Source organism: Poromitra crassiceps (genome assembly GCF_964638095.1).
Source record: "Poromitra crassiceps genome assembly, chromosome: 29".
Lineage (NCBI taxonomy): Eukaryota > Metazoa > Chordata > Actinopteri > Beryciformes > Melamphaidae > Poromitra > Poromitra crassiceps.
In genome coordinates, this window is record NC_139641.1 from 7768661 (window position 1) to 7794414 (window position 25754).

The 25754-nt window shown below is 41.8% G+C and overlaps 1 protein-coding gene and 1 pseudogene across 2 annotated transcripts in view; one reads left to right on the forward strand and one right to left on the reverse strand.

The window, feature by feature from the left end:
* The window catches only part of LOC310800032 (ectonucleoside triphosphate diphosphohydrolase 3-like), a 146044-nt pseudogene that overhangs the window by 23059 nt on the left and 97231 nt on the right, over positions 1-25754 (forward strand). The window lies entirely within an intron of this gene.
* On the reverse strand, positions 552-25696 carry LOC310799954 (uncharacterized protein). The gene is made up of 14 exons (XM_083662559.1): positions 25616-25696; positions 24807-24961; positions 21286-21405; positions 19045-19164; positions 18571-18690; positions 14970-15184; positions 13054-14851; positions 11360-11533; positions 9824-9997; positions 6424-6597; positions 5329-5502; positions 2316-2486; positions 2072-2118; positions 552-1819 (listed from the first exon to the last, which is right to left on the reverse strand). Exons 2-14 carry the CDS (start codon positions 24935-24937, stop codon positions 1278-1280), a joined length of 3960 nt encoding a protein of 1319 aa, XP_083518685.1. The 5' UTR covers positions 24938-24961; positions 25616-25696; the 3' UTR covers positions 552-1277.

A 25754-nucleotide genomic window follows, 5' to 3' on the forward strand; every position in this document is an offset into this window, starting at 1 on the left:
TAAACAGGCCACGCTACAGCATGTGTGCACAACATCATCCTCCAACGTAAAGGAGCGTCCTGCACGAGATGGAGTAGCTCTGTTAGCGCGCGCCCGAGAGAGAGAGAGAGAGAGAGAGAGAGAGACTCGCGTGCACTAGAGAGAGAGAGAGAGAGAGAGAGCGAGGGGGAGAGAGAGAGAGAGACTCGCGCGCCCGAGAGAGAGAGAGAGAGAGAGAGAGAGAGAGCAAGGGGGATAGAGAGACTCGCGCGCCCGAGAGAGAGAGACTCTCGCGCTCTCTAGTGCGCGCGAGTCTCTCTCTCTCTCTCTCTCTCTCTCTCTCTCTCTCTCTCTCTCTCTCTCTCTCTCTCTCTAGTGCACGCGAGTCTCTCTCTCTCTCTCGCTCTCTAGTGCGCGCGAGTCTCTCTCTCTCTCTCCTTCAGTCTCAACCTGCTTTACTGGCTTGTTGACAAGAACATTCCTGTGTTGCCAAAGTGAACGGATGAAAAAGAGAATCAATAAAAAGACAAATATATTTCAGGGAAATCAAAACAAAGAAATAGAAGATAGAAAAGGATCAAACTAGTACATCAAGTGATCATAAGATTGTCAAGACAAAGTAAATACAGTGAGTCATGTGTCATATAAATCCATACAAACAATGCAGACTACATGAACATATACATGACATCATATGAAAGCAGAGACAGAAGACAGTTTATAATAATTCTGTGATGTAAAGTTCTACATTGTTGCTGTTATGATGTCAGCAGAGACACATTTAGCTGCTAAGTGCTTCACATGAGTACTTAGTGCTTAGTAGATACTGTACATGAAGGCCAATCAGAGGCTCAGTCACATCTTCAACCAATCACACACTAATGTCAGTCAACAGTTACATGTTGCTTGATTTTCATCACTCAACTGATTTAACAACAGAGCAATAATACACTGCTTTATTTAAAGACAACAATAATGACATATTCAAGTCAACAAGTTCTGTTTCAAACTATACACATCAAACATTCTTCATTTATGTTGATCATTTTCAGACTAAAATGTCTGTTCTTGTTGTATGTGATGTTCTCACACACACACACACACACACACACACACACACACACACGCACACACACTCTCTCACACACACACACACACACACACACACACGCACACACACACACACACACACACACACACAGAGATCATGTCTGTTCACAACCACATGAGCAATGAACTTGCATGCAAACACTATTGTGACTTTAGGTGTTTGTGTTTGGTCACAGTGTGTTTCTGTCTCACTCTATCTGACACAGAGACACTGAGTCACCATAAGACCACAGATGGAACCCAGGGTAAAGTGGTTCAGTGAATTTGGACTGGAAAGTGTGGAGGTGAATCAGTTTGTCAGAGGAAACTGTGTAGAAGGACAGAGAGCCAGCAGGCCCGTCAAGATACACTGCGACTCTGTTAGAGCGAGAGGAGGAGGTGAGAGGTATGTTTGTGCGTCTGTTATTGTGATAGGCAGTGTAACTATCATCAGAGCACTCCAGACACCAGGACTTTTCATTCCCTCCAAGCCAGCTGTCATCACCCTCTGCTCTCCTGCTGATTCCTCTGTAAGTCACTCCTATATAAACCCCTCCTTTCCTCTCGACCTCCCAATAACAGCGACCAGTCAGACCATCTCTACACAGCAGCTGAGGCCAGTAGGTGTCAAATCTCTCTGGGTGATCAGGATATGGCTGCTTCTCTCTCGCCCACGTCACCTTTCTGTTGTCTTCAGACAGGAGGAGGAGTCTGTGTGCTGTGTTTGGATCCAGTGTGAGATCACAGGCATCTGATGAGACAACAAGACTCGTTACAGCAGCAGCTTCTCATCTAATAAACATGTTTGTTTGTTTGTTTGTTGATTTATTGACAGTTCATTTCTCAGCAGTTTGATGATGTCACATGATGTCAGCCATCTTCCTGACTCACAGGATGTGAATGAATGGACGTCACAGACTGTGCTGTAGATGCACTTTCCTTCTCACTAGTTGAATGTGTTGCTTTGTTTTTATGAATCAAACTAAATAAAATACACACTTACATTTCTTCAGACCTGGTCTCAACCACTGCACTCCACCACGTTCCACACTGGAGGAATAAACAGGGAAGAAGTCAGACCAACGGATTCTCTTTAATGATGGAAACATGGACATTTAAGAACCTTCAATATGAAGGATTTCCACTCATATCCTCCATTAAACATGAAACATATTCTTCGTCTTCTCAGTGTGACAGAGACAATGTGTGTGACTCTCAGCCTTCTAGCAGATGTTGTCTCTTCATACCTGAGAGTCTCCAGTCTCCAGGTTGGATCCTTCAGTCCAGCAGAGAAGAGCTTCATTGAGCCTTCTGGATGATTGTAGCTCAGGTCCAGCTCTCTCAGATGGGAGGGGTTGGAGCTCAGAGCTGAGGCCAGAGAAGCACAGCCTTCCTCTGAGAGCAGACAGCCTGACAGCCTGCACACACACACACACACACACACACACACACACACACACACACACACACACACACACACACACACACACACACACACACACACACACACACTTAAATGGGGTCTGCAGCCGACGGATTGTTTCTCTCTCTCCATCTACTTCTTTTTTCTGTCACTTGTTGCTTCTCTCTCTCCCTCTTTCTCTCCCTCCCTCTCTTATCTCCCTCTTTCTCTCCCTCCCTCTCTTTCTATATCTCCCTCTTTCTCCCCCTCTCTTTCTCTCTCCCCCTCATTCTCTCTCTCCTTTTCTTTCTCTCCATCCCTCACTTTCTCTCCCTCCAACTCTTTCTGTCTCTCCCTCTCTTCTGTCCCTCCCTCTGTTTCTCTCCTTCTCCCTCTTTCTGTCTCTCCCTCTTTCTGTCTTTCCCTATATTTCTCCCTCTCCCTATCTTTCTCTCCCTCCTTCTCTTTCTCTCTCTCCCTCTCTCCCCCCTCTCTTTCTCTCTCTCCCTCTCTCCCCCCTCTCTTTCTCTCTCTCCCTCTTCCCCCTCTATTTCTCTCTCTCCCTCTCTTTCTCTGCTCCCTCTCTTTCTCTCCCTCCTTCTCTTTCTCTCTCTCCCTCTCTCCCCCCTCTCTTTCTCTCTCTCCCTCTTCCCCCTCTCTTTCTCTCTCTCCCTCTTCCCCCTCTATTTCTCTCTCTCCCTCTCTTTCTCTGCTCCCTCACTTTCTCTCCCTCCTTCTTTCTCTCTCTCCCTCTCTCCCCCCTCTCTTTCTCTCTCTCCCTCTTCCCCCTCTCTTTCTCTCTCTCCCTCTTCCCCCTCTATTTCTCTCTCTCCCTCTTTCTCTGCTCCCTCTCTTTCTCTCCCTCCCTCTCTTTCTCTCTCCCCCTCATTATCTCTCTCCTTTTCTTTCTCTCTCTCTCCCCCTCTTTCTCTCCATCCCTCTCTTTCTCTCCCTCCACCTCTTTCTGTCTCTCCCTCTCTTCTGTCCATCCATCTGTTTCTCTCCTTCTCCCTCTTTCTGTCTCTCCCTTTTTCTGTCCCTCCCGCTCTTTCTCTCCGTCCCCCTCTTTCTCTCTCTCTCCCTCTCTCCCCCACTCTCGTTCTCTCTCTCCCTCTCTCTTTCTCTCGGTCCTCTCTCTCTCTCTCTCTCCCCCCCTCTCTTTCTCTCTTTCCCTCTCTTTCTCGCCCTCCCTCTCTTTCTCTCTGTCCTTCTCTTTCTCTCTCCCTCTCTCCCCCTCTCTTTCTCTCCCTCCCTCTCTTTCTGTCCCTCCCTTTCTCTCTCTCTCTCCCTCTCTTTCTCTCTCTCCACCTCTTTCTGTCTCTCCCTCTCTTTCTGTCCCTCCCTCTCTTTCTCTGTGGGGGAGGAGAGGCTGAGGGGGGCAGTCTGCACTGTGGAGGAGGAGGGGCTGAGGGGGGCAGTCTGCACTGTGGAGGAGGAGGGGCTGAGGGGGGCAGTCTGCACTGTGCAGGAGGAGGGGCTGAAGGGGGCAGTCTGCACTGTGGAGGAGGAGGGGCTGAAGGGGGCAGTCTGCACTGTTGAGGAGGAGGGGCTGAGGGGGGCAGTCTGCACTGTTGAGGAGGAGGGGCTGAGGGGGGCAGTCTGCACTGTGGAGGAGGAGGAGCTGAGGGGGGCAGTCTGCACTGTGGAGGAGGAGGGGCTGAGGGGGGCAGTCTGCACTGTGGAGGAGGAGGGGCTGAGGGGGGCAGTCTGCACTGTTGAGGAGGAGGGGCTGAGGGGGGCAGTCTGCACTGTGGAGGAGGAGGGGCTGAAGGGGGCAGTCTGCACTGTGGAGGAGGAGGGCCTGAAGGGGGCAGTCTGCACTGTGGAGGAGGAGGGCCTGAAGGGGGCAGTCTGCACTGTGGAGGAGGAGGGGCTAAGGGGGGCAGTCTGCACTGTGGAGGAGGCGCTGCTTTTTGTACCCATGAAGTGGATACTGAGCGCTATCTTGCATTACAGTATAACTGTATATATCAACCTGCCATGTTATCATCCTGTGTGTTTCTTATGTGGATGCATTATTGTGTTTGCCATCTGGGCACTCATGTTACTGACTGACTCCCAGCACTATTACTGTTTATGTCCTTTGCATACTTGTATTTATGTGGACATAAATAAATATTTCAAATGTGTGTGTGTGTGTGTGTGTGTGTGTGTGTGTGTGTGTGTGTGTGTGTGTGTGTGTGTGTTGTTTCCACGGTAACGTGATTTACTTTTAAATTGGTAGGTTTGTAAGATTAGAATGTAATCCATGAACCATTTTAGATTTAAAGCATACAATATTTTCATTGAACTATGAAGCTTTTACAAACAAAAAAATATTTTTATTCTCCTGAAAACTTTTCGCGGACCCCCTGGCAAAGTGCCACGGACCCCTGGGGGTCCCCGGACCCCCATTTGAGAAACACTGCTGTTGCAGGATACCTTTTGCTCTATAGCTTTGAGGCTTTCTGGGCTCAATGGAGAGAGAAGAAGAGGGAGTTTGACTAGCTGGTAAGGCTCATATGAGACACTTGTGCCTGCAGTACATTGCTTTGTCCACAGCAGAGGTGAGAAGGCTGTTAAGTGGGCTGGAGAGTAGCATTATGAAGTGGAGGAGGAGCGGGTTTGTCAGGATAGACCGGGGCTGCAGCACAACCTTCAGTCCTTTACTTTAGGTTTCAACAACAGAGGCAGTAAAGAAAGGAGATGATGCAATATTCTACCACAGGATAGAAACTAGATGTGATAAATGTTGGTATCTCAGCTGCTTTCAAAACTCACATCAGAAAATACAGAGGTCAGGTCTTTTCACTGATATTAATGTGCATGTAAAGCCACATTTAAATGGTGGTCTGTTGAACAGTATCAGTAATACTGACCTGAGAGTTTCCAGTCTACAGTGTGGACTCTCCAGTCCAGCAGAGAGAAGCTTCATTCCAGAGTCCTCTAAGTCATTCTCACTCAGGTCCAGCTCTCTCAGACTGGAGGACTGGGAGCTGAGAACTGAGGCCAGAGCTTCACAGCTTCTCTCTGACAGCTTACAGCCACTCAGCCTTAATGGATATGAAGAGATAAGGAAATATGATTTTATCATTTCAGTCACACAGCTCACACAAACAGATTATTAATGAATGCATATATAGATACAGAGTTCAGTATGGCATCTAGGCTCTGATGATGTCACTCCCTGTAGCACTGGTTCAAATCCTAGTTGCTCTATTCTGAAGCAGCTGGAGATGTGACAGTGAACTATAGCTGATCTGGTTTGTGTTTTCATTTCAGTTCTGGACTCAATGTGTGACAGAATGTGATAAATCCTTTACTTTAGGTTTCAACAACAGAGGCAGTAAAGAAAGGAGATGATGCAATATTCTACCACAGGATAGAAACTAGATGTGATAAATGTTGGTATCTCAGGTGCTTTCAAAACTCACATCAGCAGGAAAATACAGAGGTCAGGTATTTTCACTAGGCCTGCATGATAGGAGGAAAATCTGCGATGTGCGATAACATTGTTCAATATAGCGATGACGATACGACTTGCGATAAATAAACAAATATATTAGCTATACAGTTCCTATGTCTTTCTGCTTTAATAATACTTTAATAATGCTAACATACACGACAAACATAGCCTATGCCCACTGAATAAAGAAATGAAATACACACTGACTCTAGCTGAAACTACACACAGCGTGTTTGGGCTTTGGCAGAGGGGCTGTTGCAAGGGAAAGGTGTACGCTGGATTTACAACACAAGACAAAATGATCAGATGCTGAGTGGGAATGCATGACACATGTAAATAAAACCACTTTTGTTTCAGGCAGTCTTTGCGATGTGTTTATTGCGCATGTTCATATTGCGATGACGATGAAAACACGATTAATTGTGCAGCCCTAATCTTCACTGATATTAATGTGCATGTAAAGCCACATTTAAATGGTGGTCTGTTGAACAGTATCAGTAATACTGACCTGAGAGTTTCCAGTCTACAGTGTGGACTCTCTAGTCCAACAGAGACCAGCTTCATTCTAGAGTCCTGTAATTCATTGTTACTCAGGTCCATCTCTCTCAGACTGGAGGACTGGGAGCTGAGAACTGAGGCCAGAGCTTCACAGCTTCTCTCTGACAGCTCACAGCCACTCAGCCTTAATGGATATGAAGAGATAAGGAAATATGATTTTATCATTTCAGTCACACAGCTCACACAAACAGATTATTAATGAATGCAAATATAGATACAGAGTTCAGTATGGCATCTAGGCTCTGATGATGTCACTCCCTGTAGCACTGGTTCAAATCCTAGTTGCTCTATTCTGAAGCAGCTGGAGATGTGACAGTGAACTATAGCTGATCTGGTTTGTGTTTTCATTTCAGTTCTGGACTCAATGTGTGACAGAATGTGATAAATCCTTTACTTTAGGTTTCAACAACAGAGGCAGTAAAGAGAGGAGATGATGCAATATTCTACCACAGGATAGAAACTAGATGTGATAAATGTTGGTATCTCAGCTGCTTTCAAAACTCACATCAGCAGGAAAATACAGAGGTCAGGTATTTTCACTAGGCCTGCATGATAGGAGGAAAATCTGCAATGTGCAATAACATTAGGAGTGGGCTATAAATGGGTCATTTTTTGTTTTGCTTAGGTCTCAGTTTTTTTGTATTCTATTTGCTCTATCTCAACATGAAATGACAAAATTTTTGGCTTCAGGTCCAAGAAAAAAGTGTGCAGGGCACAAATCCAAGATGACCACCGTTTTCCCTGAAAAATCACATTTCTAGCCATAACTTTGTCATTTTTGGGTCTTTTTACTTGGTTTTGGTGTCTAACCCTATGTTTTGGGGGTCAAGCAATCTATTTATGCATCTAGAAGTAGTCACAAACCATCATTATATTGAGTTAATACATACTTTTGACCAAATTTACCCTTCTTTACCTCAAATTTGAACCATGCCCGTAGACCTAATATTTATTGGTAAATTATAGAAAAAACAGATTAAATTTGACATACCATAATAATATTAATAGCAACCCTACACTGCTAATTATTACCAACATTTCACAACATTTAACTTATTTCACTACAAAATACTGTATGGTGAATTTTATTGTGAAATAGGCCATCTGCTGTCATAAGTCAACATTACTGTAATCACATGAGGGAGATGGGAAGACAACAGCACAACCCTAGCACAACAGTTTGACTTGATTCTAGAGGAAGCTGGTACACAAGTCATTTAGCCTCTACAAAGAGATATGCTTTACTAGACTTGGATACGAGGCAGGTGCAGTCTATGATTGCATTCCCTACATCAAACAGCTACTTGAGACACTGCTAAATAATCTTCTTGATCGAGCATGCAACATTTATGTTGAGAATGACTTCATAATAGCAGGATTCAAAGCACTTGCTAATTTTACGTACAGGGTGACAATGCCCTTCCTCAACTGCGTTGAGATAGCAAGCCAGGATTTGCTGGTTGACATGCTTCCCAAGCTCTGCAGTGACCTTGCTGACAGTTGAGAGCCTAAAAATGTAAAAATAGAAGACAATGCTCCACAAAGTGATCTCGATCATCTTCTTCTTGGAGAGATGTGTGTCCAGGCCGCGAAAGGAGCAGTATTGCAGCGCAAACATGAGTATTAGGATGTTGATCCTGATGCTGCATGAGCAACTCCTCTCTATACACTGACTGCAGACCAACGGAAAAACCTGCCCACAAACAACCTGAATGCAGAGAGGTACTTGGCCAAGTGTGGATATCTTGCTGCCCAGTCAGCCCAACACTCAAATAGGATGTTCAAGGCAAAGGGGATCAAAGATGACCTTTATGCTAACAGATAGACATGGCAGTGAAGTTGAGCGGTCAACCACAGCTGTCCTTAAACACCTAGATGCAATGGAGGTGACATGGAGTAACACACAGAAAGAGAAGAAGAAACAGGTTGAGAGAGAACCTGCAAAAGAAAGTGAGGGCCAATGATTTTGTTGAAAACTTCTTGTGAAGTGCAAAGAACATGGAGGGCCTAATAGATGTAATAGGCCCTATTACATCTGTCACTACTCAATGAAGTGAAGGCACTTGTCCTTATGAAGTCACCTGAGCTGAAGGCTTACTTGAGGCAAGAGATCCAATACCAGAGAGTTATCAGAGAAAGAGATGATTGAGAACCTAATTGTGCTCCTCGGGGATGATTACCAAGCTGAGGTGGTATTTCCTTGTGAGGAGGAGGAGCCAGAAAGGCAGAGGGGATCTCTCAGGAAGAACCTATGCTCCAGCCCAACCAATTACTTGCTGTCATTTGGGATGAGGGTATATTGGGTTTTACCTGGATGATAATGGGGATGGAACCTTCCGTGTGGATCACCTGATGCGCGCGTTGGTACCGGAGATTAAATTTGGCAGCGACCACCTGGCACTGATGACATCCAGGACACTATCGGGCAGCAGATTGTGCCTGTGGCAGTTTCAAGAGCCTGGGACTTTATAGGAGAAAACTGTTATGTTTTAAGCAATGCTCCTGAAATTGAACATATGTTTAGTGAACTATGCTAATTAAGGTGAAAAAATAGGTAAATTTGGTCAAAAAAGGTATTAACTCAATATCTGATGGTTTGTAACTATTTCTAGATGCATAAATAGATTGCTTGACCCCAAAAACATAGGGTTAGACACTAAAACCAAGTAAAAAGACCCAAAAATGACAAAGTTACGGCTAAAAATGTGATTTTTCAGGGAAAACGGTGGTCATCTAGGATTTGTGCCCTGCACACTTTTTTCTTGAACCCCAGGCCAAAAATTTTGTCATTTCATGTTGAGATAGGTCAAATGGAATAAAAAAAAACTGAGACCTAATAAAAATTACCAAAAAAGTGTTTTTGACCTCTGTATAGCCCACTCCTAATAACATTGTTCAATATAGCGATGACGATACGACTTGCAATAAATAAACAAATATATTAGCTATACAGTTCCTATGTCTTCTGCTTTAATAATGCTAACATAGACAACAAACATAGCCTATGCCCACTGAATAAAGAAATGAAATACACACTGACGCTAGCTGAAACTACACACAGCGTGTTTGGGCTTTGGCAGAGGGGTGGAGCGCACTGTTGCAAGGGAAAAGTGTACGCTGGATTTACAACACAAGACAAAATGATCAGATGCTGAGTGGGAATGCATGACGCATGTAAATAAAACCACTTTTGTTTCAGGCAGTCTTTGCGATGTGTTTATTGTGCATGTTCATATTGCGATGACGATGAATACACGATTAATTGTGCAGCCCTAATCTTCACTGATATTAATGTGCATGTAAAGCCACATTTAAATGGTGGTCTGTTGAACAGTATCAGTAATACTGACCTGAGAGTTTCCAGTCTACAGTGTGGACTCTCCAGTCCAGCAGAGAGAAGCTTCATTCCAGAGTCCTGTAAGACAGTGTTACTCAGGTCCAGCTCTCTCAGACTGGAGGACTGGGACCTGAGAACTGAGGCCAGAGCTTCAAAGCTTCTCTCTGACAGCTTACAGCCACTCAGCCTTAATGGATATGAAAAGATAAGAAAATATTATTATTTGATCATTTCAGTCACACAACTTATGTAAACAGATTATTAATTAATGCAAATATAGAGAGGTGCATCAATCTAAATAAGATATCAAAGCATGAGGTTTGAGACAGGAATAGAGAGAGGTGCATCAATCTAAATAAGATATCAAAGCATGAGGTTTGAGACAGTAATAGAGAGAGGTGCAGCAATCTAAATAAGATATCAAAGCATGAGGTTTGAGACAGGAATAGAGAGAGGTGCAGCGATCTAAATAAGATATCAAAGCATGAGGTTTGAGACAGGAATAGAGAGAGTTGCATCAATCTAAATAAGATATCAAAGCATGAGGTTTGAGACAGGAATAGAGAGAGGTGCATCAATCTAAATAAGATATCAAAGCATGAGGTTTGAGACAGTAATAGAGAGAGGTGCAGCAATCTAAATAAGATATCAAAGCATGAGGTTTGAGACAGGAATAGAGAGAGGTGCAGCAATCTAAATAAGATATCAAAGCATGAGGTTTGAGACAGGAATAGAGAGAGGTGCAGCAATCTAAATAAGATATCAAAGCATGAGGTTTGAGACAGGAATAGAGAGAGGTGCATCAATCTAAATAAGATATCAAAGCATGAGGTTTGAGACAGGAATAGAGAGGGGTGCATCAATCTAAATAAGATATCAAAGCATGAGGTTTGAGACAGGAATAGAGAGAGGTGCAGCAATCTAGATTCAAGATTCAAGATTTTTATTGTCACTCCATGGTACAAGTATCACGTGTGAAATTCTTGTGCTGTGGACTTAAATAAGATATCAAAGCATGAGGTTTGAGGTTAATTGCTGTTTATAGATGAATCAGCATGTTTCTAAACAAACAGATTAGCTATATTTCCGGGTGCAACTGCCATTCATTTTAAACAGCAGTTCATGGTGAAACCACGCCCTCTTTGAACTCTAACTACTCCTTCATACTTTAAGCTCAACACTCACACTTAACCAGTCACCACTTTTAGGACTCTATCACCTTAATTCAGCTTTAATTTATCTTCTGTACTGTTAGGTTTATACTTTTTCAACCTTTATAATGGGACCCTATGGAGCTAGTCTTGCGTGTACTTTTTACGAAATTCACACATTAAAACTGTGACATTTCACACAACATACAGAACTACATATGTATAGAACATTCACACTACATACATATATTATAAATCAGACTCTTTAGCTACTACTGCTCTCTGTAAAACTTGCAGTCAACCTTTACAGAGTCAGGAATTCTGACCTGAGAGGCACTGTATTGAAAGCAGAGAAATGTGTCAAATCAACTGAGAAAAACTGTCAATTAAAATCTTACCTGAGAGTCTCCAGTCGACAGTGTGGACTCTCCAGTCCAGCAGACAGAAGCTTCACACCTGAATCTTGCAGCTGGTTCTTACTCAGGTCCAGCTCTCTCAGATGGGAGGGGTTGGACTTCAGAGCTGATGCCAGGACTTCACAGTGAGTCTCTGAGAGTCCACAGTCAGAAAGTCTGTGATCACAGATTTAATGTAAGATTAGTTCTATGAAAGCAGAGCTGAGACTAAGCCGACATCAAAACGGACACAGCATACTACTACTTCTAATACAAATAATAACAATAATAGTAATAATAATTAGAGAAAAAGTGACAATAAATTGTATTGTAGAATTAGAAAATTTTCAAAAAGTGCTGAATGTGTAATATCACAAAGCAAAGCATAGCAAAATGCAATTACAAGCAATTATTTTGACAGAATTGCTTGTAATTGCATATGTGCATATGTGCATATGCATATGCAATATGTATGTATGTATGTATTAGGGGTTCGGTGCGTGCAGCTACATGAAGAATACGTCTTGCTTGTCATCTCACGCGATGTAAGTTGCTTGTTTACAAGTTAACAGCTTTGTCAGTGCTACGTAATGTTACATTACCTGGTTGGCTTTGGTTGAATTTGGACAGAATTTGCAAAATAGCTTATCGCCTGAGTCATAAAAGTCATTAGAATACTGCTCTGCACTGAAGTCAGAGCTTAGTGCAGAATTTCTTCACTTTTTTGACGACGGTAAAGGGGGAGCAGCTTGACGCGTCGATATTGTTTGTGGTTTTGTGATGTAGCATGGAAGCGACGTACGGCTCGCAAACACACTGGAGCGACCCCCGGTAATGTTTCCTCACCACAAAATGTTCCATTCAGTGAACGCGGATTTCATATGGCTCTTGTGTTGCTTTGGTATGTCTTCTTCTGTGGCGTTTATGGCGTTCAAACAGCGTTTAGGTGCTTTACCGCTACCTTCTGGATTCGGCGTATTCTTCATGTAGCTGCACGCACCGAACCCCTAATACATATATATATATATATATATATATATATATATATATATATATATATATATATATATATATATATATACAACAATCATTACAGCTAAACGAACTGTGTTCACCAACTAACATGATAGCTATAAACAAACATTTCAGAATTGGAATCTTTGGAATGAAGACGCAAATTACACATTACTTGTTACTCTTCTTAAAAGTAACACATCGCTTTACTTATTATTCCAGTGAAAAGTGATTGCCCTACTGATTTTTAAGGTTTTGAATCTACAGCATTAAATTCAGACTTTCCGTGATGTATTTCCCAACTTTGTTGGCTCGTTTATGTGCGCTCTCCTGTAATTCCAATATTTCCAACATGACTTGAAGACGACGAGAATCTTTCAGAGCCATTGCACCAATACAGAGGTTAAAGAGACTAAACAATGAAACACAAGTAATGACCAACCTGGTAACTGTAATGTGATTACTGACACGTAACAGTAATGACTTACTTTATTTACTCTGTTACAGGAAAATTAATAGCACATTACTTGGTGTGTTACGCCCAACACTGTGTTACCACTGCTCTGTAGAACAGCAGTTTTATAGTGTTTGTTTGAGGAACTATATATCTTTATAGTTCATATGGCATCAGGTGTGAACGTAACTAAACTGTAGATAATGTTAGAATTCAGATCAGGACTAACCGAGCCTCTCTGCAGTTCCTCACAGCTGGGATCAGTCTGCCTCGTCCCTCGTTTGATGTGTTGTAGGCCTTCAGGTCCAACACATCCAGAACCTCCTCTGACATCTGCAGCATGTACGCCAGAGCTGAGCAGTGGATCACAGAGAGTTCCTTCTTTGACTTGTTCTCTGACTTCAGGAAGTCTTGGATCTGCTGATGTATTGAGTGGTCATTCATCTCCATCAAACAGTGGAAGATGTTGATGCTTCTGTCTGGAGACGTATTGGAGGGGTCCATCTCCTTCAGGTTGCTGATGGCTTTCTGGATGCTGTCTGGACTTCTCTCTGTGTGACCTAGTAGGCCTCCTAAGAGACTCTGGCTGGACTCGAGTGAGAGGCCATGAAGGAAGCGGACAAAGAGGTCCAGGTGGCCATTTGTACTCTTCAGGGCTTTGAGCATGGATTTCTTGAGGAAGACATCCCAGGAGACATGAAGTATACCCCAGAATTCTCCCAGGAATGTGCTCAGTACATTCTTATCCCTGTTTGTGTAACAGTGGAACATGTAGACTGCAGCGAGAAACTCCTGGATGCTCAGATGAACAAAGCAGTAGACCGTCTTCTGGAAGAGCACACACTCTCGTTTGAAGATCTCTGTGCACACTCCTGAGAACACCAAAGCCTCTCTGACATCAAGACCACACTCCTCCAGGTCTTCTTGGTAGAACAGGAGGTTGCCCGTCTCCAGATTTTCAAACGCCAGCTTCCCCAGCTTCAGAAGAACTTCCCTGTCAGTCTCCATGAGCTGCTGTTGACTCATCTCATGGCTCTCATCATACTTCTGCTTCTTCCTCTCTGTCTGAACCAGCAGGAAGTGTGAGTACATCTCAGTCAGGGTCTTGGGCAGCTCTCCTCTCTGGTCTGTAGTCAACATGTGCTCCAGAACTGTACCAGTGATCCAACAGAAGACTGGGATGTGGCACATGATGTGGATGGTCCTGGATGCCTTGATGTGTGAGATGATTCTGCTGGACAGCTCCTCATCAGTGGATCTCTTCCTGAAGTACTCCTCCTTCTGGAGGTCAGTGAAGCCTCGTACTTCTGTCACCCTGTCTACACATGTAGGAGGGATCTGATTGGCTGCTGCAGGTCTGGAAGTTATCCAGAGGAGAGCCAAGGGAAGCAGATTCCCCTCGATGAGGTTTGTCAACAGCACATCTACTGATGATACCTGTGTGACATCAGACACAACCTCATTGTTGTGGAAATCCAATGGAAGTCTGCTTTCATCCAGGCCATCAAAGATGAACACAACTTTACAGACAGAGAGCTTCTCTGCTGTGACCCTCTGTAAGGTTGGATGGAAAACATGGAGCAGCATGAGAAGACTGTACCGCTCATCTCTGATCAAGTTCAGCTCCCGGAACGAAAGCAGAATCACAAGAATGACGTCTTGATTTTCCAAGCCCTCTGCCCAGTCCAGAGTGAACTTCTTCACTGAGAAGGTTTTTCCAATTCCAGCAACACCATTCGTAAGAACTACTCTGATGTGTGTCTCTTGATCAGGTAAGGGGTTAAAGATGTCGTGGCACTTGATCGGAGTGTCATGGAGAGCCTCCATCTTGGATGCTGTCTCCAGCTGCCACACCTCATGTTGGGTATTAACCTCTTCACTCTGTCCCACTGTGATGTAGAGTGCAGTGTAGATCCTATTGAGGGGAGTTCCAATTCGTGATTCATCTGTTCCTTCTGTCACAAAGTCACATCTCATTATCAGACTGATCTTATGAACGTCTAAAACCTCCTGCAAAACGCCGTCCGCTGGAAGAGAAGAAAGAGTAAACAAGTGTTTAACAGATATGCTGTTGTTTCCTGGTTTTAGAAATGGTGACAACAGTAGACAGAACCCCAGTCTTACATTGTGCAATGCTGGTTTGACTGGGTGTCTGCAGTCCAGATCTTGTTCTGGACGTTTTTCTACACTGGGGACAGGCGGAGTCTCCTGATGAACCGGACTGGGCCCAGTATGAGGTGATGCACTGTCTGCAGAACCTGTGTCCACAGCTGGTAGAGACTGGATCCCTCAGGACCCAATGACACAATGCACAGCAGGACAGCTGCTGCTTCACAACACCTAGACTCCTCTTCCTCATTCTGTGGGGATAAAGGCAATTTATTATCCCTGATCAGATGAAGATCTAACAAACAAACAAAATTGAACAAAAGTTTGAACATTTTTTTGTTCAAATTGTAAAACTATTAAAATATTTTGCCCAGACTATCTTTATAGATGCTCAGACAGCATCGTGCTGCCATCACATGTCAAGTTTATTTTCACATGTATCTGTTGTCATAGTTGTAGTTTAATCAGTGGAGTCAACATTGCATACCCATCATGGATAAATGTCACTGTGGTGATCATGGATGAATGCAACATTGTAACAGTTTTTCTGGTTTGTTTCATATGTAATTATCATTAATGAATGTTCAGCTCAATACAAACAACACACAGTCCTATTACATCAACACTGTAACAACACATTTGTTACAGAACACAGACAGTGTCTGGCAGTCATTAGTAAATAAATAAATACCATTCTTGATAACCTCTGACTACAGATAGTGTTAGCAGGGCACAGAGATTGATCACAGCAGTTAGGGTAGATACGATGGCAGAGTTCCATTACATTACATCTACAGTATCAACCACTGTCTGTGTTTACATGTCAAACACAAACAGTGTCAAACACAAACACCATATGAATGAAAATTGGCTTTTCAACAATGATGGGAGGTTTTGGTGTTTAAACCATTTCCTGTGGGCGTGTCTTATGCGTGTGGCCAGCAGTGAGCTGTTGTGGCTTTTAAGGCGGGGCTAGCAGGATGAGGGAGTTTGAGCAACTCGGGGAGGGGGGCGGGACTAAGGGTCAACAACGTCAGTCTGATATCAGATTTGTGAATTACGTCAGTATCGCCACGCCATTGGATCAGTCCCATCTCTAAGTCAAGGTCAAAGTCAAGGTTACTTTATGTGTACCCATAGGTAGATATGGTTGCAGGGAGAGTCACTCAATTTTAAAAAGGCTCAGACAATAGACAGTAGACAGACATGAAAGTGCCAAGTGCCATAGTTCCAAACATCATCATATTATTTTTTAATATTTAAAAAAAGATGTAAGAAAACACTGGGGCAGAGATTTGCTTCATGAACACAGTCCTCTCATAGTGTGATGCAACAGTGAAGGAAACTATCCTAAATGACACAACAGAACATTTTCCCTTCATCAAGCTTACTCACTTTACTCGCTTACTTTTATCAGGTAGGCTCCCAGTATAACAGTTCTCTTACCTTGTGTCTGAAGGTCCAGGTTCATTACTGAAGCATGGAGGATTGTCTTTAGACCAGTCAGTCTTCATAGACAGACAGCTGGGTACTGGAGACTCTGCTCTCTGCTCGTGGTACTGACCTCTGTAAATCAAAAGAAAAGGCAACATGTTTTCAGAGGTGATCAAACACAACGACTCTGCTTTTTGGGATAATTGATGTGAAGTTTTAATTCTATAATTAGTTTGTGTGCACACATTATGAATTAGGAGGAACGAAAAACTAAATATTTAGGGAATAAAATGTCGTCTGTGTGCATGAATCCAGCCAAACTGACGGCAGGTCTGACCCACATCCAGGAAGTGAAATATACTGTATATCTTGTCCTCCATAAAACGTGTTTTTTCTCCCTATGGTCACTCCTTGTCTCTGTAGTTTTCAGTGCAATCGTGTAGGTTATCAAATAACATTTCTTCATTACAGTATAACAGTCCTCTTACCTTGTGTCTGAAGGTCCAGGTTCATTACTGAACCATGGAGGATTGTCTTTAGACCAGTCACTCTTCATAGACAGACAGCTGGGTACTGGAGACTCTGCTCTCTGCCTGTGGTACTGACCTCTGGAAACACAAATGTTTGATACATAAATTATCATTAGTTCTAGTGACTTTAAATTCATGTTTTGTTCTCATATTCTACTATTGTCTTCATTTGTTGATTTCTATTTTATTTGTTTCGATTATTTCAATTAGATTATGCATGTACATGTACTTTGTACGCCCACTGGCAAAAAGGGGGTTTGGCCAATCGCAAAAAGGCACCTACATTTCAAATGGATTCACGTAACATCACAAAACTCTGTAGAAAGGTTGGTGGAGGTATGCATTCTACAGAGTGCCCTCTAGTGTTTATATGTTTTCCTTAGTTTTTATACTGTATGTATTTATAATTTCATATTGTACATACTTTTCATTCATGTTTCTTGGCCTTGTTATGTTCTAGTGGTAGAACAGGTCAGTCTGTCATCTGTTGCAGACATTTCTACACATTTTACCAAGCTGGTTTTCATCATCTGTATGTGTTGATCCAAACTCACATTCACATGAGTGATGACTTGTTTGACTCAGGAGAGGCTTTCCGGTTGATTGGCCATCGTTTAAGTCCCCTCCCCCTTTCCTAATTGACTGTTTCTCGTTATATCTATTGATCCCAAAGTTTATAACTATGATGACCTCAGTATGTAGGATTTCACTCATAAATGTATCTTAACACTGTGTGGAGAAAATGTGAGAGCTAATAATGATGTGATGAGACCAAGGAGGTATTGTTTTAAGTAACCAATAAGCTGTTTAGGCTTTGATATTTGGTTTCATAGAGACAAACAGTTTCCAGCTTATCACACATTAAATGCTTGTTGTGTTTGCAATTGTCAGTTGTGTTATATTTAATTCCACCCACTGCAGCTTATATTTTATTTAGTTTTATATATCTTGAAATTATTTGTTGCTCAATTGATCCAAATCTACAGAGATAATTTAAACTTATCTCATTTTATTGTTATCTTATTGTTATTCTTAGTGAATGAAATAATCGTCTTTTTTTCTACTCAAATAGCAATGAGCCTGTATTTTTCTCTTTCCAGTATTCCATCATATTTTTACTACTAACTTGATTTCATGAATACAATCTCATTGAACCGTATTCCATCAGGTAGGCTTATGGGATAACAGTTCTCTTACCTTGTGTCTGAAGGTCCAGGTTCATTACTGAAGTGTGGAGGATTGTCTTTAGACCGGTCAGTCTTCATAGACAGACAGCTGGATACTGGAGACTCTGCTCTCTGCCTGTGGTACTGACCTCTGTAAATCAAAAGAAAAGGCAACATGTTTTCAGAGGTGATCAAACACAATGACTCTGGTTTTTGGGATAATTGATGTGAAGTTTTAATTGTATAATTAGTTTGTGTGCACACATTATGAATTTGGAGGAATGAAAAACTAAATATTTAGGGAATAAAATGTCTTCTGTGTGCATGAATCCAGCCAAACTGACGGCAGGTCTGACCTACATCCAGGAAGTGAAATATACTGTATATCTTGTCCTCCATAAAACGTGTTTTTCTTCCCTATGGTCACTCCTTGTCTCTGTAGATTTCAGTGCAATCGTGTAGGTTATCAAATAACATTTCTTCATTACAGTATAACAGTCCTCTTACCTTGTGTCTGAAGGTCCAGGTTCATTACTGAAGTGTGGAGGTTTGTCTTTAGACCAGTCACTCTTCATAGACAGACAGCTGGGTACTGGAGACTCTGCTCTCTGCCTGTGGTCCTGACCTCTGTAAATCAAAAGAAAAGGCAACATGTTTTCAGAGGTGATCAAACACAACGACTCTGCTTTTTGGGATAAATGATGTGAAGTTTTAATTGTATACTTAGTTTGTGTGCACACATTATGAATTTGGAGGAATGAAAAACAAAAAATGTATGGAATAAAATGTCTTCTGTGTGCATGAATCGAGCGAAACTGATGGCAGGTCTGACCTACATCCAGGAAGTGAAATATACTATATCTTGTCCTCCATAAAATGTGTTTTTTCTCCCTATGGTCACTCCTTGTCTCTGTAGTTTTCAGTGCAATCGTGTAGGTTATCAAATAACATTTCTTCATTACAGTATAACAGTCCTCTTACCTTGTGTCTGAAGGTCCAGGTTCATTACTGAACCATGGAGGATTCTCTTTAGACCAGTCACTCTTCATAGACAGACAGCTGGGTACTGGAGACTCTGCTCTCTGCCTGTGGTCCTGACCTCTGGAAACACAAATGTTTGATACATAAATTATCATTAGTTCTAGTGACTTTAAATTCATGTTTTGTTCTCATATTCTACTATTGTCTTCATTTGTTGATTTCTATTTTATTTGTTTAGATTATTTAGATTATTTATTATGTTTAGATTATTATCATAGATTATGCATGTACATGTACTTTGCACGCCCACTGGCAAAAAGGGGGTGTGGCCAATCACAAAAAGGCACCTACATTTCAAATGGATTCACGTAACATCACAAAACTCTGTAGAAAGGTTGGTGGAGGCATGCATTCTACAGAGTGCCCTCTAGTGTTTATATGTTTTCCTTTGTTTTTATACTGTATGTATTTATAATTTCATATTGTACATACTTTTCATTCATGTTTCTTGGCCTGGTTATGTTCTAGTGGTAGAACAGGTCAGTCTGTCATCTGTTGCAGACATTTCTACACATTTTACCAGCTGGTTTTCATCATCTGTATGTGTTGATCCAAACTCACATTCACATGAGTGATGACTTGTTTGACTCAGGAGAGGCTTTCCGGTTGATTGGCCGTGTCATTTAAGTCCCCTCCCCTTTCCTAATTGACTGTTTCTCGTTATATCTATTGATCCCAAAGTTGATAACTATGATGACCTCAGTATGTAGGATTTCACTCATAAATGTATCTTAACACTGTGTGGAAAAAATGTGAGAGCTAATAATGATGTGATGAGACCAAGGAGGCATTGTTTTAAGTAACCAATAAGCTGTTTTAGGCTTTGATATTTGGTTTCATAGAGACAAACAGTTTCCAGCTTATCACACATTAAATGCTTGTTGTGTTTGCAATTGTCAGTTGTGTTATATTTAATTCCACCCACTGTAGCTTATATTTTATTTAGTTTTATATATCTTGAAATTATTTGTTGCTCAATTGATCCAAATCTCGATTTAAACACGATTTCAGACGGACAAGCCCGTCTTTTATTGTCACACGATTACACATCAACACATGCACGGAGGGCCACAAACACACTCATGCTGACGGTGGCCGGTGAAATTTGTCCTCTGCATTTAACCCATCCTGGCTTGTCCTTTCCTCCGGGGGGCAGGCCAGGAGCAGTGGTCGCTTTCTCGTACAGCGCCCGGGGACCAACTTCGGATGTTGTCGTCACTGGTCGGATGACGATGACGATCTGATCTTCTGCATGTTTTTAATGGGGGGGTTATGTACGGAGGAACCCCCTGGGGGGAGCACGGGGAGAACATGCAAACTCCACACAGACAGAAAGGCCCTTACGACGAGATACCCCACCTGGGCAGTGGGCACTGAAGATATGGGGGGGAACACAACCACAGCGCCCACAGTGTCCCAGGCGAGAATCGAACTCGGGACCTTCTGACTGTGAGGCGACAGCTCTACCACTGAGCCACCGTGCCCCCTCCACTCTACAGAGATAATTTAAACTTATCTCATTTTATTGTTATCTTATTGTTATTCTTAGTGAATGAAATAATAGCCTTTTTTTCTACTCAAATATCAATGAGCTTGTATTTTTCTCTTTCCAGTATTCCATCATATTTTTACTACTAACTTGATTTCATGAATACAATCTCATTGAACCATATTCCATAGGCTTATGGGATAACAGTTCTCTTACCTTGTGTCTGAAGGTCCAGGTTCATTACTGAACCATGGAGGTTGGTCTTTAGACCAGTCAGTCTTCATAGACAGACAGCTGGGTACTGGAGACTCTGCTCTCTGCCTGTGGTACTGACCTCTGTAAATCAAAAGAAAAGGCAACATGTTTTCAGAGGTGATCAAATACAACGACTCTGCTTTTTGGGATAATTGATGTGAAGTTTTAATTGTATAATTAGTTTGTGTGCACACATTATGAATTTGGAGGAATGAAAAACAAAAAATTTAGGGAATAAAATGTCTTCTGTGTGCATGAATCGAGCGAAACTGACGGCAGGTCTGACCCACATCCAGGAAGTGAAATATACTGTATAGCTTGTCCTCCATAAAACGTGTTTTTTCTCCCTATGGTCACTCCTTGTCTCTGTAGTTTTCAGTGCAATCATGTAGGTTATCAAATAACATTTCTTCATTACAGTATAACAGTCCTCTTACCTTGTGTCTGAAGGTCCAGGTTCATTACTGAACCATGGAGGATTCTCTTTAGACCAGTCACTCTTCATAGACAGACAGCTGGATACTGGAGACTCTGCTCTCTGCCTGTGGTACTGACCTCTGGAAACACAAATGTTTGATACATAAATTATCATTAGTTCTAGTGACTTCAAATTCATGTTTTGTTCTCATATTCTACTATTGTCTTCATTTGTTGATTTCTATTTTATTTGTTTCGATTATTTCGATTATTTATTATGTTTAGATTATTATCATAGATTATGCATGTACATGTACTTTGCACGCCCACTGGCAAAAAGGGGGTGTGGCCAATCACAAAAAGGCACCTACATTTCAAATGGATTCACGTAACATCACAAAACTCTGTAGAAAGGTTGGTGGAGGTATGCATTCTACAGAGTGCCCTCTAGTGTTTATATGTTTTCCTTTGTTTTTATACTGTATGTATTTATAATTTCATATTGTACATACTTTTCATTCATGTGTCTTGGCCTGGTTATGTTCTAGTGGTAGAACAGTTTCCAGCTTATCATTGTACATTAAATGCTTGTTGTGTTTGCAATTGTCAGTTGTGTTATATTTAATTCCACCCACTGTAGCTTATATTTTATTTAGTTTTATATATCTTGAAATTATTTGTTGCTTAATCGATCCAAATCTACAGAGATAATTTAAACTTATCTCATTTTATTGTTATCTTATTCTTATTCTTAGTGAATGAAATAATAGCCTTTTTTTCTACTCAAATAGCAATGAGCCTGTATTTTTCTCTTTCCAGTATTCCATCATATCTTTACTACTAACTTGATTTCATGAATACAATCTCATTGAACCGTATTCCATCAGGTAGGCTTATGGCATAACAGTCCTCTTACCTTGTGTCTGAAGGTCCAGGTTTATTACTGAAGTGTGGAGGATGCTCTTTAGACCAGTCACTCTTCATAGACAGACAGCTGGGTACTGGAGACTCTGCTCTCTGCCTGTGGTACTGACCTCTGCGAATCAAAAGAAAAGGCAACATGTTTTCAGAGGTGATCAAACACAACGACTCTGCTTTTTGGGATAATTGATGTGAAGTTTTAATTGTATAATTAGTTTGTGTGCACACATTATGAATTTGGAGGAATGAAAAACAAAAAACTTAGGGAATAAAATGTCTTCTGTGTGCATGAATCGAGCGGAACTGATGGCAGGTCTGACCTACATCCAGGAAGTGAAATATACTGTATATCTTGTCCTCCATAAAAAGTGTTTTTTCTCCCTATGGTCACTCCTTGTCTCTGTAGTTTTCAGTGCAATCATGTAGGTTATCAAATAACATTTCTTCATTACAGTATAACAGTCCACTTACCTTGTGTCTGAAGGTCCATGTTCATTACTGAACCATGGAGGATTGTCTTTAGACCAGTCACTCTTCATAGACAGACAGCTGGGTACTGGAGACTCTGCTCTCTGCCTGTGGTACTGACCTCTGGAAACACAAATGTTTGATACATATCATCAGTTCTAGTGACTTTAAATTCATGTTTTGTTCTCATATTCTACTATTGTCTTCATTTGTTGATTTCTATTTTATTTGTTTAGATTATTTAGATTATTTATTATGTTTAGATTATTATCATAGATTATGCATGTACATGTACTTTGCACGCCCACTGGCAAAAAGGGGGTGTGGCCAATCACAAAAAGGCACCTACATTTCAAATGGATTCACGTAACATCACAAAACTCTGTAGAAAGGTTGGTGGAGGTATGCATTCTACAGAGTGCCCTCTAGTGTTTATATGTTTTCCTTTGTTTTTATACTGTATGTATTTATAATTTCATATTGTACATACTTTTCATTCATGTTTCTTGGCCTGGTTATGTTCTAGTGGAACAGGTCAGTCTGTCATCTGTTGCAGACATTTCTACACATTTTACCAAGCTGGTTTTTTTATCATCTGTATGTGTTGATCCAAACTCACATTCACATGAGTGATGACTTGTTTGACTCAGGAGAGGCTTTCCGGTTGATTGGCTGTGTCGTTTAAGTCCCCTCCCCTTTCCTAATTGACTGTTTCTCGTTATATCTATTGATCCCAAAGTTTATAACTATGATGACCTCAGTATGTAGGATTTGACTGATAAATGTATCTTAACACTGTGTGGAAGAAATGTGAGAGCTAATAATGATGTGATGAGACCAAGGAGGCATTGTTTTAAGTAACCAATAAGCTGTTTTAGGCTTTGATATTTGGTTTCATAGAGACAAACAGTTTCCAGCTTATCACACATTAAATGCTTGTTGTGTTTGCAATTGTCAGTTGTGTTATATTTAATTCCACCCACTGTATCTTATATTTTATTTAGTTTTATATATCTTTAAATTATTTGTGGCTCAATTGATCCAAATCTATTCTTAGTGAATGAAATAATAGTCTTTTTCCTCTACTCAAATAGCAATGAGCCTGTATTTTTCTCTTTCCAGTGTCCCTTCATATCTTTACTACTAGCTTGATTTCATGAATATATTTCAATCATGAGAGACTCGTAATATAATTTTAACAAACTTTATTGAATCAGAATAGACAGTTTGAGTATGGCGTATGACTCCATGATGTGACGCTCCTCTTGCTTATGAGAGAGGGGTGTCAGTGCTGTATGAGATAGGACATCCCCCCTAAGGGGATCTGTTTCCAACAGGAGTCATAACATTGGTGGTGATCTGGGGAGGTGGTGGGATGAAGCTTCTTGCTCTGGAGATGCTGGATGAATGCGTGATGCTGACACAAGGTGAGTGATGACTGCACAAGTGTGATTTAAGCTGTGGTGATGGGGGCTTTATATAGTACCAGGAGAAGGGCATTTATGATGTCATAACTGACGTCATTTGGGCAACTGACGTCACACTGCAAAGGTGACGTCATGGAGAAGGTGACGTCGGAGATGGTGACGTCATTTAGTGACGTCATTTGGGCTGAGGGGTATGACAGCATGGGGTGCTCTATTAATGCCTTATTTGGTCTTCCATGATTGAAATTCAGTCTAAGACTACACATCTCATTGAACCATATTCCATCAGGTAGGCTTACAGGATAACAGTTCTCTTACCTTGTGTCTGAAGGTCCAGGTTCATTACTGAAGAGTGGAGGATGACCTTTAGACCAGTCAGTCTTCATAGACAGACAGCTGGGTACTGGAGACTCTGCTCTCTGCCTGTGGTACTGACCTCTGCGAATCAAAAGAAAAGGCAACATGTTTTCAGAGGTGATCAAACACAACGACTCTGCTTTTTGGGATAATTGATGTGAGGTTTTAATTGAGGCAACATCATTATTTGGTGTGCATACATTAATTAGTAGGAATGAAAAACAATAAATTGAGGGAGCAAGATGTCTTCTGTGTGCATGAGTTCAGCCAAAACGATGGCAGGTCTGACCTCCGTCTCTGTAGTTTTCACTACAATAGTGTAGCTTATCAAATAACATTTCCTCATTACAGTATAACATTCCTCTTACGTTGTGTCTGAAGGTCCAGGTTCATTACTGAAGTCTAGAAGATCATCTTTAGACCAGTCAGTCTTCATAGACAGACAGCTGGGTACTGGAGACTCTGCTCTGCCCTCCTCTTCCTCCTCCTTCTTACTCATCTTCTGGACTTTGTGATCTTGTATCTGTGAAAGGTGTTATACAAGTAAGCTTTAGTTACTTACTCCCTTGTAGCCTACAGTTCAGTCAGTCAGAGGTAAACCAGTTATACTCGGGGGGGGGGGGGGGGCACCCAGCACTACCCATGGTGCAGGTAAGAGTAACCTTGCTTAACCTGTTTCTTTTTTCACACTCGCACGGATGCACGCAAACACACACACACACACACACACACACACACACACACACACACACACACACACACACACACACACACACACACCCCTCTCTCTCCCAGCGTACCTATGGGTGCACTGTAGAGGACTGACGGGGGATGGGAGAGAGGGGGGGGAGGCCCTAATGTTGCCCCACCAAGGCCCACGTCAGCTTCTCTCTGTTTTACTGTCATTATCTCACTATTACATCTTTTGTGTTCACCTAACTTCAGAGAGAGAAATACGGACAGGTGAATGCTAGCCCTCCTATCAGTAACGGCAGACAAGTGACTCTGATACTTCAGGTGTGCAAACATGGACATGAAAGAAAAAGGTGACAGATACCAGGGCAGACACACAAAACCACCCAAAAACCATTTACTTAAGTGTCCTATTTTGGAATTGTAAAGATGACTAAAGGTGACCAGTTTGAATCCCTGAATAAAATAATGTAATAATACTCACCCTGCTTCAGCCGTGTCCCTCCTGCACTGCTCTTACACAAGGGAGTCAGTCTGAACTAACTGCGACACACTTTTACTGCTGTCTCTCATTACAGAGGACCACGCCCTTCTGACTCACCTGTTCCAGCCGCAGCACAAAC

Bases quoted from the DNA above. Each gene is read 5' to 3' on its own strand.
- LOC310799954 (XM_083662559.1), bottom strand. From the start codon at position 24,937: ATGAGTAAGAAGGAGGAGGAAGAGGAGGGCAGAGCAGAGTCTCCAGTA. The intron at 9,998-11,359 runs GTAAGATTTTAA...ATATCCATTAAG, and splicing joins TGTCGACTGGAGACTCTCAG to GCTGAGTGGCTGTAAGCTGT. The intron at 6,598-9,823 runs GTCAGTATTACT...ATATCCATTAAG, and splicing joins TGTAGACTGGAAACTCTCAG to GCTGAGTGGCTGTGAGCTGT.